The sequence below is a fragment of the Oncorhynchus gorbuscha genome, linkage group LG17, assembly GCF_021184085.1.
Source record: "Oncorhynchus gorbuscha isolate QuinsamMale2020 ecotype Even-year linkage group LG17, OgorEven_v1.0, whole genome shotgun sequence".
Taxonomy (NCBI): domain Eukaryota; kingdom Metazoa; phylum Chordata; class Actinopteri; order Salmoniformes; family Salmonidae; genus Oncorhynchus; species Oncorhynchus gorbuscha.
In genome coordinates, this window is record NC_060189.1 from 22,243,000 (window position 1) to 22,259,544 (window position 16,545).

The window sequence follows — 16,545 nt, forward strand, 5'->3', positions numbered from 1 at the left end:
CCCCCTAGTGGCCGGTTTCCACGTCATTTCTCGACGTCCTCAGACAGGGACGGACGTCGAATACTGACTTGTATCATGGGTGACCTGGCTGCTCCTGAATCAGAGTGCGTGGGTTAAATAGGGATTACAGCCCAAGTACAGAGTGCACTGGATGAAATATTGATGAGTGGGGCTTGTGGCTGGGGGTGTGACTGCATGTGCCCTACCAGAGCCAGGGTGTTGGGGTCTGGAGGCAGAGCATGTGTGCTGCTAACACCCAAGGTCCGCATCAATCTTTCATGGCAACACACAGCCTTGACATCATGATCTATTATTACCTCTTTGACCTCCCTGCAGTGTCTTGTTCGTAGCATTTGTGCTCTCCTAAGACTGAGATACGCCACAGACAGGGCTGAGAAGGAGTATAGGATTTATTGCATGGAGCTCAGGCACTATGGATGTCATACACTACATGTTTATGACCCAACCAGAACATAATACATCATAATACAATGGAATTATGTAAGTGCACCAAAACTTCTGAAAATGTATAATTGTTATTACAGTATGTACTTATGCAGATACAAATACCATGAATACATATCTGAATGGGTCAGAGGATGTATACTTCTTCAGATATCTCAACATGGGCAACACAACACATGATTTCTTCACATCACTGCAACAACAAAGCATTTGCAGTAAAATCGATTCATGACCACCAGTTTATATGCCAATTTGGGGTGGCCAAACTAAATACCCTCATATATAACAAAAGATACTTAAGATTTATTACAAACTGTGACTTTGGGCTGCCATATCATAGTAATTTAAATTCTTACATATCACTTATGTAGCAATCTGCACACATATCTCTATGTTATTTTGGTATTAATTTATCTTGTAGATTAAATTCTACTTTGCCATAATACTTTGATGGAGTGAAATTGTCCATAAAACTCAAATATCATGTGTTTCCAATTTTTAGGAGAATTTAGAATGGACATTTTGTAACATGAATTGCTAAAATATCTATTTTCCTAAATCTGGAGGGATAACATAACTTCAATAAAATTATAGAAATACAAACATGATTCAGTTATCTGTCACAAAAAGTGATTATACAATCAACAATCAGATTAGCTAATGATAATAATAGTAAAGTATGAATATAAATCTTATGGTTGGTACCTACAGTATTAAAGCATAAACATTCACTGTTGTGTACATACCTGTTATATTACATTGGATTACTGCACTCCATTAATGGGTGCTCTGTTTTAAAACACAAAGAACAAGATTTTATGCCCCAGTAAGTAATTCTCCTCTGAGCTTGGCAGAGATCTTGTAGTTCAGGGGCTTCAATGTTAACCCATAGGAGCAGTCTAAGGAGATGTCCTGACTTGGATTATTTTCAAATGTGCACTGGTGAATCAAAATAGCAGAAAATAAAAAGACCTCCACTTTGGCTATCTGGTCACCGATACATCGCCTCTTTCCTGCTGAGAATATCATCACACTGTTGGTCAGATCCTTGTCAAGGGCACCATTTTCATCTAGAAACCGTGAAGGGTCAAAGAGATGTGGGTCCTTCCACTGTAAGGGGTCGTGGTTGACAGACCACTGGTTGATGAAGACCACTGTGTCTTTGGGGATGTGGAAGCCTTCGATTGTAACATCTGAGGTGGTGGAGTGGGGGATGGTGAGGGGTACAAAGCTGGTGTAGCGCATGGTCTCATAGATAACGGCATCTAGGTAAGCCAGGCTGGATTTGTCCTCAATACAGGGCAACCTGTCACGGCCTACCACTTTGTCAATCTGCTCCTGCAGTCTGGTTTGGATGTTGGGGTATTTCACCAATAAAAGGAGCATCCAATGAAGGCAAGTGGACACAGTATCCAGTCCTGCACCAATCAGATCAGACACTGTCCCTTCTGTGTGGGCCTCCGTCAACCCGGTATCACTGTCCGCCTTGTCAATGACCCCAATAATGGCATCACTCATGTCCCGAGTCACTTCAGGGTCAAATGTCTCCCTGTGCTCCACAACCTTGTCTCTCACAAAGGTGAAAAACTCTTTATTGAGGTCTTTGAAGCTCTGGTAGACCCTGCGGACAGGATTTGGGAAATACTGAAGCCAGGGCATGACATCCACCAAGCTGCCAGCCCCCACCGTCTCTCCAAACTTGTCCACGCTGCCCAGAAGGGTTCTAAACTCAATGTCATCATGTCCATAACGTTTTCCAAAGCACAGGGCACAGATTACATTGGCAGCAGCTATTGTCAGTTCATGAGCAGGGTTGAAAAACTGTCCCTCAGCATTGAGTTTGAGGAAAGCTTCAATGAGCTCAGTGGCCTCTGCCACAACGTGCTGTTCAAATGCTTTTTTGGTCTGGCTGTTGGCAGAGGAGAAAGCTCTAATGGTGGTCTGAGCGATCTTCCGGTGCGTCCTCCACTGTTTGCTGTAGTTAGAGAATGTCATGCTGTTACCACCAGACACTGACTGAAAAGACACAAAGTTGGGTCTGCCTGCAAACTCTGTGCTGTGTTGAACCAATGCTTCTCGTATTGATGCATCTCCATTAAGCACCACTATGTTGTTGCAGCCCAGTCTTATCTGATACACGTTGCCGTACTTCTTTGCCAGCTTGGAGAAGGTGATATGAGGCATCTGCCCCAGCTGCATGGCGTTGCCGACCACTGGCCAGGCAAAAGGTCCTGGTAGCCTTCTCTTTAGTCTGAGATTCCTGACCCACAGACAGGCTTCCAGACAGAAGAGGAAAACCAAGGAGGCGACCAGCGCTGGCTGGACCTGTCCACTCCACTCCCTGATGATGCTGCTGCCTTTCACCTCAATGTCTGTTTCCAGCAATGCCATGGTTCTAAGATATTCTATTTCTGTTGTCCAATTCTTCAAATTTTGAGAGATTACACTTTTTCTTTGTTGAACGTTATTCCTGGTAACCGTATACTTTAAATGGATCCTTCTCTCACCTCAATTCCCCAAAAAATAAAAAAATAAGTTGTCTTTTTTAAAGTATGGTCAGTCCTACCTACATTATGATCTGAAAATGTAGGAAATGAATCGAGACAATGAAGAAGGTTTTCAGCACCTCTTACACACTACAGTCTCTGTCTCCTCCTCCTCCTCCTCCGTGCTGGCTTGTGAACAGGCTCGATCAGGTTGAGTGGTTAGCAGTGGTGCATTTGGTGTCCGTCTTCAGATGACCACATTAGAGGAATGAAGATTTCAGCTTTGACACTCCCTTATATATCTTCTTAGTGGGTGGGAGGGGTTAGGGACTCAGGTTTTTTATTATCTCTCCCCTCCCATTGTGACCACAGAGCAGGCATTAAAACTCCTATTCATTTCTTTTAGCACCATGTCGCTCATTCCAGCTGAGTGTCAGTTCTTTCTTATACCTAACACTCAACCCCATGGTAAGACAAGGAGGATGGCAGCAAGCAGTCAGGCCTGCCAGCCAAGGGCTAAAACAGAAAGAGTTTAGATTTAGCGGGCCAGAGGACCTGAAAGATTGGGCTGCACTACCTTTAAACACAATACAGGTACCACAGGGGATCATTTGAGATGGTTTCTATAAATGGTGTAGTAGTTAGGGTTCCAGATTTCAGTCACAAAGACCACCGCAGCTAAACTCACCCCAACTAAACTCACAGGACACTGATTGGTCCTGTTATATTCTGGATTGTGGAAATCGCTTGATTACCTCTCTAATGCGGCAGGTAACTTGGCGGTTAAGCACGGTGGCAAGTAACCAAAACATCACTGGTTTGAATCCCTGAGCTGATTAGGTAAACTATCTATTGATGTGCCATTGAGCAAGGCAGATAACCCTAATTGTGCTGGATAAACCCGTCTGCTAAATGACTAGAACATATATGTAGGACTTTTTCCTGACAGAAATACAGCAAAATAAAATCAATCAATCAATCAAAAGTTTCAGTGAAGTACCCAGGCTAAGGGAGGACTGCTTGTAACTTTAAAATATTTGGTTGAGCTTTCTTCTGTGGCTTATAAACTAATGTATGCATTTTTAATTACATAATTTTTTGATCTGTTATTTTCAGCCCATGTTCTGTTAACTCTAAACACCACTAGGAATAGAATCCAAGATATGACTATGAAAGCTCTGGGTTTTGCATCTGGACACAGAACAGAAACAAACAATACGCTTGTATATGTTTTATAAGAGTATACATTTACAAGAGCTTTTGTTAGCATAAGGGTCCTTTTATACTTATAAACGAGATAATATAACTCTTAGGCTTGAGGCTTTATCAAAATAGTTCAAAAGTTATTTCAAAACAGGGACCTCTGACAATTACACTAGTAATAAGGCTATGGAGAGAAACACATAACTTTTAGAAAGTAGACCTACTGGGGGTTCAATGCTGTTCAGCAGGAATTCATCTACTATCGAATTCTGTGCTCTGATGGTGATGCTTGCTGCAAGGAGAGATTCCTCTGTTATGTGATGTATTGTTGCCAAACCAGATCACAATTCAAACACATTTGATGTGTTTTAACAGTTTGGATGAGATCAAACATGCAGGACTGATGTAGACTAGCTGTAAAGCATAATGATTGTAACCACTTGTTTACAGTTTTACTATAATTGATTAAGTATTGTGTTATACAATGTACCTTAGAGTGTGAATCCCCATAATAATTGTTACTTTGTCGTTTTTTTATGCACAACCTCATATTCATTCCTCTGTACATGAAGTGTGTTCCTACAAAGAACAACATACGGAGAGGAGTTAATGAATGACAAATGAGAGAGAAGCAGAATCAGTCACTATCAGCCCCTGGTTGATTTAAACATTGCTTTATTAATTCCAGATGTAGCTTATTTTTCAATCATATAAAACAAACAAACCAACAAACAAAACAACATGTTTTCATTCATGAATCCTTGCCTGGACATTCAACACATGTTGTAGTTGAGTTTCTTGGTTTGAGAGAGGCAGATATTCTGAACAATATTTAATACATTTCTGAAAACATGTTCTTTGACAAAGGTGACATTACATCTACAGATTTCAGAGCCTTGAGGTTTAAACATGCATGCATTTTTGAAAATACATCGAAACTCCATTGACTTGTGTAGTAATATTGTATTTAGTGACAGTTGGTTTGGATATGAAGGGATGGATTGTGTAGCTGGAGTGCCTGTTCAGTAAAGTAGATTTCGGAGAAGATCAATAGGGTCAGTGTTTAGAATTGGTCCTCTCCCAACTGTTCATCAGCCTTATCAGTACCATACTTCTAGACTCCTGTAGAAACCCACCTCTCCATTGAAACACCTCCAAATATTGTTGGAGACACTGAGCGTGAAGTTGCACAGAGGCAACAGTGCGGTTAACGCTGAATTGTCTTCACACGGTAGGCTATGGAAAATACACATCTTGATTTTCCTTTAGCAGTTCGTCAGCATCTGTCAACAGTATTCAATGTGCTCATATGCATGGTGTACAGTAGATAGTGAATTTGATTATAATACTTAACAAATATTGTTCATACCTGAAAGATTTATATTTAAAAAAAATTGTGACAGCTTTATCTGAAAAAGATAAATACATTGAAACATCACCATGTTAATAACAGACATCCACAAAGTCCTCAAGGCAACAAACTGTGGTCCTTCAGGTGTGACTACAACATTCACAAACACTCACAGGCATATTACACTGTGATATAACCTTCCATTGACTGTTGAGGAATATTCTAGTTTCCTGCACATATTTTGATATGTTAACATGCTGAATACTGTATATGAAGTACGCCCAAAACTCAAAATGTATATGAAACAAAAGTATACTTCCTTAAAGAAAATGATCAAGTACATAGTTTGAGAACCTGTTCAAATTGATTGACCCCATGACCCCTGGCCCCCCCCCAACACAGGAGAAAAAGCTATACCTAGCAAACTTTCCATCACTGTAATCATACTTTCAATCCTGTATCAACAACAATGCAAACATAATAAATTGTGATCAGATATGAATTAAATATTAAATATGAAATATTACACTCAACAACAACATTCAGTGCATGTTTACTAATACTCACTGTAAAATATCATTGCTTGGCAAACTTATAGTTTCTACTGGCCTTGAGTCACAATATTGGGATGAGATTTTTATGCAGGTGACACCAGACCGAGCAGCTTCCCCCTGAGCTTGGTTGTGATGGTGTAGTGCAGGGGCTTCAGTGCGAGCCCATAGGAACAACCAAGGGTCAGGGTCTCTGAGGGGTTGCTCTCAAAGGTACACTGGTGAAGCAAGATGGCTGTAAATAAAAAGATTTCCACTTTGGCAATCTGGTCGCCAATACATCGCCTCTTACCAGTGGAGAAGATCATGACGCTGTTGGTCAGGTCCTTGTCAAGGGCACCGCTTTCATCTAGGAAACGTGAAGGGTCAAAGAGATGTGGGTCCTTCCACTGTAAAGGGTCGTGGTTGACAGACCACTGGTTGATGAAGACCACTGTGTCTTTGGGGATGTGGAAGCCTTCGATGGTAACATCTGAGGTGGTGGAGTGGGGGATGGTGAGGGGTACAAAGCTGGTGTAGCGCATGGTCTCATAGATAACGGCATCTAGGTAAGCCAGGCTGGCTTTGTCCTCAATACAGGGCAGCCTGTCACGGCCTACCACTTTGTCAATCTGCTCCTGCAACTTGGTTTGGATGATGGGGTATTTGATCAAAAGCAGGAGAATCCATTGTAAAATGGTTGACATTGTGTCTTGGCCGGCTCCAATAAGGTCTGTGACTGTTCCTTCTGTGAAGTCTTTGGTCAGTCCACTGTCCTTTCCGTGCTCAATCACATTAATGATAGCATCACTCATGTCCCGGGTCACATCAGGGTTGAAGGTTTCTCTGTGCTGCACCACTTTGTCTTTCACAAAGGCAAAAAACTCCTCATTTATGTGTTTGAAATTCTGGTAGACGCTGCGGACAGGATTTGGGAAATTCTGAAGCCAGGGCATGACATCCACCAAGCTGCCAGCCCCCACCGTCTCTCCAAACTTGTCCATTTTGCCTAGGAGAGTTCTAAACTCAATATCATCATGGCCATAACGTTTTCCAAAGCACAGGGCACAGATTACATTTGCAGCAGCGACTGTAAATTCATGAGCGGGATTAAAATATCGTCCATCAGCACTCATTCTCAGAAATACCTGCACAAGATCCATAGATTCTCCTAAAACGTGCTGCTCAAATGCTTTCTTGGTCTGGCTGTTTGCAGAGGAGAAAGCTCGAATGGTAGATTGTGCAATTCTCCGGTGCATTTGCCACTGTTTGCTGTAGTTAGTGAATGTCATGCTCCTGCCTCCTGAAATCATCCGAAAAGACACAAAGTCAGGTCTGCCTGCAAACTCTGTGCTGTGCTGAACCAAGGCTTCTCGTATTGCTGCGTCTCCATTAAGCACCACTATGTTGTTGCAGCCCAGTCTTATCTGATACACGTTGCCGTACTTCTTTGCCAGCTTGGAGAAGGTGATATGAGGCATCTGCCCCAGCTGCATGGCGTTGCCGACCACTGGCCAGGCAAAAGGTCCTGGCAGCCTTCTCTTGAGTCTGAGATTCCTGACCCACAGACAGGCTTCCAGACAGAAGAGGAAAACCAAGGAGGCGACCAGCGCTGGCTGGACCTGTCCACTCCACTCCCTGATGATGCTGCTGCTGCCCTTCACCTCAAACTCTGTGTCCAGCAGTGCCATGGTTCTAGATGATTTATTACCTATTCCTGGAGACAGATATTGTGAATAGAAAAACAGTACAAAAAAGTTCAACTTTTTTCAGCACTCTCAGTCAGTTTTAGCCCAGCTTACTTTTCACAAGTGATTTTGTGATATTCAATTTCAATGATTCCATCTAATATAAAACTAGTTCAGTTAATTTAAACTCCAAAGTGTCCTGCAGAGACCATGGTGACAGTCTCAGTACTTCTTGGGAAATTATCTCAGATTAAGCTTGGTGAGTTATGGTGAAGTTGTTCTCTAGTCAGCACGGTGTCTTATATGTCTGCAGTCTGTGGGCAGGGCTCAGCATTATTTTCATACTCCTCCCATTGTGGTAGCCCTGCACTATATATTATCTTTCTGCTGTTGGATCGCGACGCGCGCCGCGCACTAGGAAACAGAGCGCGCAAGAGCAACCGCTGTCCCCGGAGGTGAGCTCCAGTAACTAGTGACAAGTTTAGGAGGAAAGTGACGATTATTTTACAAACTCGAATAGTGACAGACGATCCCATTTTAAATTTGTTATGCTTTCTTATACTTAGAAAACAGTTTGGTACAGAAAAGCGTATAGCGGTTTGTTTCTCATATAGTCGATAACGTATGGTTGGTTGGCTTTTGTGCGCCTCTGCATGGACATTCTATTCTCTCCATAATTAGCCTAACTGAAACTCTGTTTAGTCTCTTTCATAAAATTATGAATGTTCTCATGGTGCCATGTAGCCTAATACATGTATTTAAAAAGCAAGGGTTTTCATTAAGTTTTACTACTTTTCTGGTACTGTGCAACGCGTTGTTGCACATTGCGTTCTTTTAGTGCTGCATATAGCAAGTTGTATATCTTTGTGATAATATTTTAAATCACTCAACTACCTCGTGGTTCAAATCGAACTCTGAAGGTCAGTGAAAGTTGCGTATGAGCCTACCCGAGTCCGAAGGTTTCCAAAATATTGCGCAGAAGATGAAACAAATAATATTTGTAATAATACAATTATGTTAGATCTTCCATCATTGTCTGAATTTCCTTTCTTGAATAGCCTAAATTACATTTAGCTTATTGAACTAGGGATGGGTAACTATCAGAAGTGTTTAAATTAAATTAACCTCCATCTTGATAAGGTATTGGGTGGCTCTTACACATCTGTCTAGTGATATAAAATTAAAATGACCCATAGTTCACATGGATGCAACTAAAATAATTATCCAAGTGTGGATTGAAATATTGTCTATAGACCATATATAGACTGTTTATTTTGTCATTATGAAGAACTTCCTGCCTGTGTAAAACTATCAGGTTATTTAAAAATGATAAATACAATGTTGCATTTGCAATACAGGTAAATAGACTAACTTGCCTTACATAAGTATGCTTATACAAACACCTCTAAACATAAAGTACGAAATCTTATCAGAGAAAATCCATGAACAATGTATATTCATATTTTCAGCAGGTCTCATGCTACAGCATTTCTTCAAGCCTTTACAAAGCATAAAAGTGGCTGTAGTTTTGCGTGAGAGCCATGTTTCCGATATGAGCCAGCAACCTGGTCTCAGAGCCTTTCATATTATTCTGTACATAATCCGAGACACTCCATTTAGTATGGTATGTTATGTTTCATATATTTGCATAGGACAGATGGTTACTTAAGGCAAAAACCAAAAGATTGAGAGTTCGAATCTTTAGCATTTTAGATAATTAGCAACTTTTCAACTACTTACTGTTTTCTAGCTACTTTGAAACAAAATCCCCTGCCCTTAATCTTAACCCTTTTAGCTAACCCCTCTCCTAACCCTAACCTTAAGCCTTTTAGCTAACCCTTACCCTGAACCTAAAGTCTAGCAACCCCAAAGTTTGCGAGTTTGAATTTAATCACAGACAACTTTAGCATTTTAGCTAATTAGCAACTTTTCAACTACTTACTACTTTTTAGCTACTTTGCAACTACTTCCCCTTCTCCTAACCTTAACCGTAACACTTTTAGTTAACCCTTCCCCTTCCCCTTCCCCTAACCCTACCTTAACTCCTACTCTTAACCCTAACCTTAACCCTAACCCTGGGCTACCGAGTGGGGCAGTGGTCTAAGGCACGGCATCTCAGTGTAAGTGGCATCACCACAGTCCACGATTCAAATCCAGGCTGTATCAGATCCAGCTGTGATCGGGAATCCCATAGGGTGGCGCACAATTGGTCCGGGGTAGGCCGTCATTGTAAATAAGAATGTGTTCTTAACTGGCTTGCCTAGTTAAATATTTTCTTGTATAAACTTAACCCCTAGCCTAGCTAATGTTAACCAGCTAGCTAATGTTAGCCACCTAGCTAGAATTCGTAACATATCATATGTTTTGCAAATTTGTAACATACATGGTCAAGAAAAAGTATGTGAACCCTTTGGAATTACCTGGATTTCTGCATCAATTGGTCATAAAATTTGATCTGATCTTCATCTAACTTAAATTAATAACACACAAAAAATGATATGTTTTCATGTCTTTATTGAACACACCATGTAAACATTTACAGTGCAGGGTGGGAAAAGTATGTGAACTTTTGGATTTAATAACTGGTTGACTCTCCTTTGGCAGCAATAAACTCAACCAAACATTTTCTGTAGTTGCGAATCAGACCTGTACAACGGCCAGGAGGAATTTTGGACCATTCATCTTTACAAAACTGTTTCAGTTCAGCAATATTCTTAGGATGTCTGGTGTGAACCGCTCTCGAGGTCATGTCACAGCATTTTAAATCAGGTTGCAAAGCAGCCCCAAACCATGATGCTCCCTCCATCATACTTTACAGTTGGGGTGAGGTTTTGATGTAGGTGTGCAGTGCCCTTTTTCTCAACACATAGTGTTGTGTGTTTCTTACAAACGAATCAACTTTATGTTCATCTGTCCACAGAACATTTTGCCAGAAGTGCTGTGGAACATCCAAGGGACTATTTTGCGAACTTCAGACTTGCAGCAATGTTTTTTTGGACAGCAGTGGCTTCTTCCGTGGTGTCCTCCCATGAACACCATTCTTGTTTAGTGTTTTATGTATCGTAGACTCGTCAACAGAGATGTTAACATGTTCCAGAGATTTCTGTAAGTCTTTAGCTGACACTCCAGGATTCTTCTTACCTCATTGGGCATTCTGCGCTGTGCTCTTGCAGTCATCTTTGCAGGACGGCCACTCCTAGGGAGTAGCACAGTGCTGAACTTTCTCCATTTATAGACAATATGTCTTACCGTGGACTGATGAACATCAAGGCTTTTAGAGATACTTTTGTAACCCTTTCCAGCTTTATGCAAGTCAACAATTCTTAATCTTAGGTCTTCTGAAATCTCTTTTGTTTGAGGCATGGTTCATATCAGGCAATGCTTCTTGTGAATAGCAAACTCACATTTTGTGAATGTTTTTTATAGGGCAGGACAGCTCAAACCAACATCTTCAATCTCGTCTCATTGATTGGACTCCAATTAGCTTTTGGAAAAGTCATTAGCCTAGGGGATCACATACTTTTCCCAACCTACACTGTGAATATTAAAATGATCTATTCAATTCAGACAAGAAAAATAGAATAATTTGTATTGTTTAAGCACACTGTTTGTCTATTGTTGTGACTTAGTTGAAGATCAGATCAAATTGTATGACTAATTTATGCAGAAATCCAGGTCATTCCAAAGGGTTCACATACTTTTTTTCTTGCCAATGTATAATATGAATTGTAATTAGTACCATATCATAGGAAATGGGTGATGAACAACCACAAATGAATACATACCATACGAAACTTAACATATCATGCTAAATGGAGTGTCTTGGAATTACGTACAGAATAATACGAAATGCTCTGAGACCAGGTTAGAGCCATCCAATGGCAGCTTTCTTTATATAATATCACAATACACCTCAGGTGCCCTCTGGGTGCTCTCTGAAGTGGCTCTTGAGTGCCAAAGAGTTAGGAGGAAACTTTTCAGGAGATCAAAAGGGTTGAATGACATTCTGATCCCTCGAAAGGTGGAAGGTGGAATGGTGACACTAAAGATGTCGGTTTTGGTACCTGAAATACAGTATATCATGCTTTCATGCCTGGTAGCACACATCATGGTCAACCTGAGCCTTGACCTTGGCATGCATTACAAAGTACAGTTTATTCTTTATTGAAATCAAAGTTGAATTTTAGTTCCAGAGGCAACCCCCCCCCAGTGTCAAAGAAGATATTTGTGTTTCTAGTTCTCACCAACTGTGAAGTTTATTTTTGCAGGGAGGTAATGACCCTAATTGAAGGCACTAACATTTTCTAAATGTGAGGCAGTAAGTTAGGGGGACAGAGACTTCAGTAATACTCCAGCACAGTCACTCATTATTGGGGCATGAGTAAACGGGAAAGGGGGAGGGGGAATTATCGCTATGGGTGTTACAGATTTTTTGGTCTAGATTATTTAATCATTGCATAGTCTATTTTCATAGCTGAGGTTAAATAATAGTAATTAAAGATATGCTCCGGTACTTTGGCGACTACTAAGTATTTTTAAACCTCCCACTTTGGGCTGGATGTGTTGTAGTTCATACATGCATAATCTATTACCTCACGTAGCCAGTTTGAAAGCTACTGTTTTCTGGAAGCTGTGTGATGGCATTTCCCATACATTTACTGTCACGTGGGCCAGCCCCCTAGCAATTCAAGTTTCAGCCAATGAGCTTCAGCCCCTCGGCATTTGAGTGACAGCCAGCAAGACGCACACACAGTAGAGCGAGAGAGCCAGCAATGACGTGGTGCACATATCTGCACATTTGTGATGTAGTACGCAATATCCTGGGAGCCCTTTTGGCTCCTGAGCACTACTGGCTAAAAAGTATACAAAAGTACCAGAGAATATCTTTAAGAGATCAATCTGCTTAACCTTTCTTAAGTTGATTCAAATATTATTTGAGCTGAGTTTTTATTAAAAACTTTAGTCCTCATTACATTCAGGGTTGGGTAGGTTACTTTCTAAATGTTACTAGTTGCCTGTCCAGAATTGTAATCCATAACGTAACTTTTGGATTACCCAAAATCAGTAACATAATCTGATTACTTTCCCCTTAAGAGGCATTAGACGAAGACAACAAGGATCCATCAAACACATTTGGTGTGTCATCATAGTGGTCTCTGACTTGTAGACAGACTCGCTCAGGTGGAACAAACTTAAACTTAAAAAAAAACACAAAGGTTTTAAGTTTGTCTTGTTCCTCTGAGACTTGAAATGGAATACAGGTAAAATCATGCAATGTAGGGCATTGCTCAAATGTCAGAAGGTACATTAAACATGCTCTGTATGTGTATGTTTTACTACTAGGTTTAATTGGTTGTTTCTTTTAATTGGTTGAGAGAAATGTGAAAATGCATCATTATTCCATAGTTTGGATACAATTGAAGCCACAATCTGTAATTCTGCATATTATACCTTCAATGAGGTAAATAATATTAATAATAATAATAATAATAATAATAATAATAATAATAATAATAATAATAATAATAGTTGTTTGACCCTCTGTACTTCAAAATGAAATTGGTCTCTCTTTTCTGTTTTTAATAGTTATCCAACTTCATAACTATGTCTAGAAGCTGTTCACTTCCCTCTCCCTGTTTTGTCAGCAGAAATGTGGTGTTCCTGAAACACGAAAGCATCCAGCATGATTCCTCGGTTAACCAGACACAGCAATGTCAAATCAAATCAAATTGTATTGGTCACATACACATATTTAGCAGATGTTATTATTGGTGTAGGGAAATGCTTGTGTTCCTAGCTCGAACAGTGTAGTAGTATCTAACAGTTCGCAACAATATTGATTCCAAGTCTGTGTATATAGGGCAGCAGCCTCTAAGGTGCAGGGTTACGTAATCGGGTGGAAGCCGGCTAGTGATGGCTATTTAATTAACAGTCTGACAACCTTGAGATAGAAGCTATTTTTCAGTCTCTCAGTCCCAGCTTTGATGCACCTGCACTGACCTCACCTTGTGGATGATAGCGGGGTGAACAGGTAGTGGCATGGGTGGTTGATGTCCTTGCTGATCTTTTTGGCCTTCCTGTGAATCGGGTGCTGTAGGTGTCTCAGAACAAAAGGCACTGCTTCACTTGGATGACTATTTCTCGCTTGTCTCATTGTTCTCTCGCTACAGGGTAATTCTTCTGTGTGTGTAACACTACACCATAACTGACCTCCTCCTCCTCCTGCTCTCCTTCATACACATGTGGCCACTCGCATCCCCATCACCTCTAATTAGAGCCAGGGTTACGGCAGGCGGGGGCTCATGTGTGTTCTTTTTGCGTGTGGCTGCCGTGTTTGCCTGTGATTATCTCCTGTAACCTGGCTGTGAAAGTTTGTCCCTGACCCCAAGCTGACTCTGCTGGGGTGGGGAGAAGAGTGGTGGGAAGGTACTGGGGATGGGAAGGGGCTTGGAGGGCTTCATGTTGCATATAATGCTCTGGCGGCAGGCGCGTGGAGACAGGACCCAATTTGTAAGTCGCTCTGGATAAGAGCGTCTGCTAAATGACTTAAATGTAAATGTAAATGTAGACCAGGCTGCCCCAGCCCTGGAGCTAATCATTGTTTACTAGTCTAATTTCCACTTCTCAGTGAGCTACTGTCACGCACAGCACTGACAGGCAGGAAGGAGGGGGGCAGAGAGGAGAGGAAAGCCAGGGGTCCAACAGGCATTTGTTGAGCCGGTGGGACTTGGGAAAGGGGAAGAGCAAAGGGGAATGCAGGAATTTCAGTGTAGATTAGGCTTTAGAAAGAACACTGGTGAGCCAATATTGAAAACAAGACTGCCAAAAAATCCCAGGCAAACCAGTAAACAGACCAACCAAAACATCCCCTGGGCCTTGGCCATCCCAGCCAGTCAAGGAGGTAACCACCGGACATTGCTAGTTTGAGATGCTGAAGTTTGACATGACTGCATTTTTTCAGGGCTGGCCATGTACGGTATGAGGTCACAAAGACAGACACTTCTCACTGGGCACACACTGGTGAATCAACATTGTTTCCACATAATTTCAATGAAATTACATTGATCAAATGTGGAATAGACGTTGAATTGGTATCTGTGCCCAGTGGCTCACAGCTCCAACATGGCCACTGTCTTGACTGCAGTATAAAAGGAGGACTTAAAAAGGAACATTTAGGCATCATTCACTTTAGTAAAATGATAACATCCTGACACAGTAGTTGGGGAAAAGTAGAGCTGGCACGTAATGTGCACAAAGATAAACAACACTTGTTGTAAATCTTGAAGTGTATAAATAGCCTAGCTCTTGGCCTGTGGAATGACGCCACCTTTTCACACGAGAGCCATGATGGCCAATGTGCGGTCAATATCTGTTGAACCTTTTGAATTAGTATGAAAATGCTGTTCAACTAAGTGTCATTGAATTACTGAAACCTTTTCACATGTTGAGGACATTTTCCCTGCATTCAAGGCCTGTTTATCCTCGTAGCATGCATGCTATAAAGACTGTTGCAATCTATTCATAATTCAAGACAAAGAGTGACATAAATTACTAATGATTAACAAAGAGAATAATATACATAAACATGAGTGTGGCCATGAATATGGTATGAGTTTACAATGAAATTGCTTGTCATGCAGAACGTTCACCCCATGTACTTCGCTCAGTGATCTGAGTGGCATGATCATAGCAGCCTGGTTGTGTTTAAAAATATACATTTACATTTTTTTAGGTGGTAGATCAGCTTTAATATTACAGATATATTGTGGCTTCTATGAATGTAATTGTTTGCATAATTTCCAATCGCCCATTATATATATATAATATATAATAATATTTTAAGTGAAAAGTTTGCACACACCTACTCATTCCAGGGTTTTTCTTTATTTTTGACTATTTTCTACCTTGTAGAATAATAGTGTACACAAAACATTATGAAATAACACATATGGAATCACGTAGTAACCAAATAAGTGTGAAACAAATCCAAATATATTTTCTATTTGAGATTCTTCAAAGTAGCCACCCTTTGCCTTGATGACAGCTTTGCACACTCTTGGCATTCTCTCAACCAAATCCACCTGGAATGCTTTTCCAACAGTCTTATAGGAGTTCCCACATATGCTGAGCACTTGTTGGCTGCTTTTCCTTCAGTCTGCGGCCCAAATAATCCCAAACCATTTCAATTGAGTTGAGGTAGGGTGATTGCGGAGGCCAGGTCCTCTGATGCAGCACTCCATCACTCTCCTTCTTGGTCAAATAGCCCTTACACAGCCTGGAGATGTGTTGGGTCATTGTCCTGTTGAAAAACAAATTATAGTCCAACAAAGAGCAAACCAGATGGGATGGCATATCACTGCAGAATGCTGTGGTAGCAATGCTGTGTCTGTCACGCCTTGGTCATTGTATTTTGTGTTTTTGTTATATGGTTGGGTAGGCCAGGGTGTGACATGGGCTTATATGTTGTGTTTCGTATTGGGGTTTGTATTATTTGGGATCGCGGCTGATTAGGGGTGTGGTATAGGTTTGGCTGCCTGAGGCGATTCTCAATTAGAGTTAGGTGCTTATCGTTGTCTCTGATTGGGAACCATATTTAGGCAGCCTGAGTTTTGCTTTGTATTTCGTGGGTGTTTGTTCCTGTCTCTGTGTTGTAGTCACCAGATAGGCTGTAATTAGTTTCACGTTCCGTTCTGTTGTTTTTGTATTTAGTATTCAGTTATTTCATGTACCGCGATTTATTTCATTAAAGTCATGATTAACCTACACGCTGCATTTCGGTCCGACTCTCTTCTTTCAACAGACGAACGCCGTTACAGTGTCAC

At 41.0% G+C, this 16,545-nt stretch overlaps 2 protein-coding genes across 2 annotated transcripts; both read right to left on the reverse strand.

Moving 5' to 3' along the window:
- Nucleotides 1–392: 392 nt before the first annotated feature.
- Nucleotides 393–3,207, reverse strand: LOC124002059 (cytochrome P450 1B1-like). The gene has a single exon (XM_046309302.1). The coding sequence runs from the start codon at nucleotides 2,854–2,856 to the stop codon at nucleotides 1,282–1,284; it is 1,575 nt and encodes a 524-aa protein (XP_046165258.1). The 5' UTR covers nucleotides 2,857–3,207; the 3' UTR covers nucleotides 393–1,281.
- A 1,605-nt stretch (nucleotides 3,208–4,812) lies between these two features.
- Nucleotides 4,813–7,984, reverse strand: LOC124001097 (cytochrome P450 1B1-like). Its single transcript, XM_046307643.1, has one exon. It carries the CDS (start codon nucleotides 7,724–7,726, stop codon nucleotides 6,143–6,145), a length of 1,584 nt encoding a protein of 527 aa, XP_046163599.1. The 5' UTR covers nucleotides 7,727–7,984; the 3' UTR covers nucleotides 4,813–6,142.
- Between the last annotated feature and the right edge of the window lie 8,561 nt (nucleotides 7,985–16,545).

What these genes read in the sequence shown, in the direction of transcription:
- LOC124001097 (XM_046307643.1), bottom strand. Translation starts at nt 7,726, where the DNA reads ATGGCACTGCTGGACACAGAGTTTGAGGTGAAGGGCAGCAGCAGCATC.
- LOC124002059 (XM_046309302.1), bottom strand. Translation starts at nt 2,856, where the DNA reads ATGGCATTGCTGGAAACAGACATTGAGGTGAAAGGCAGCAGCATCATC.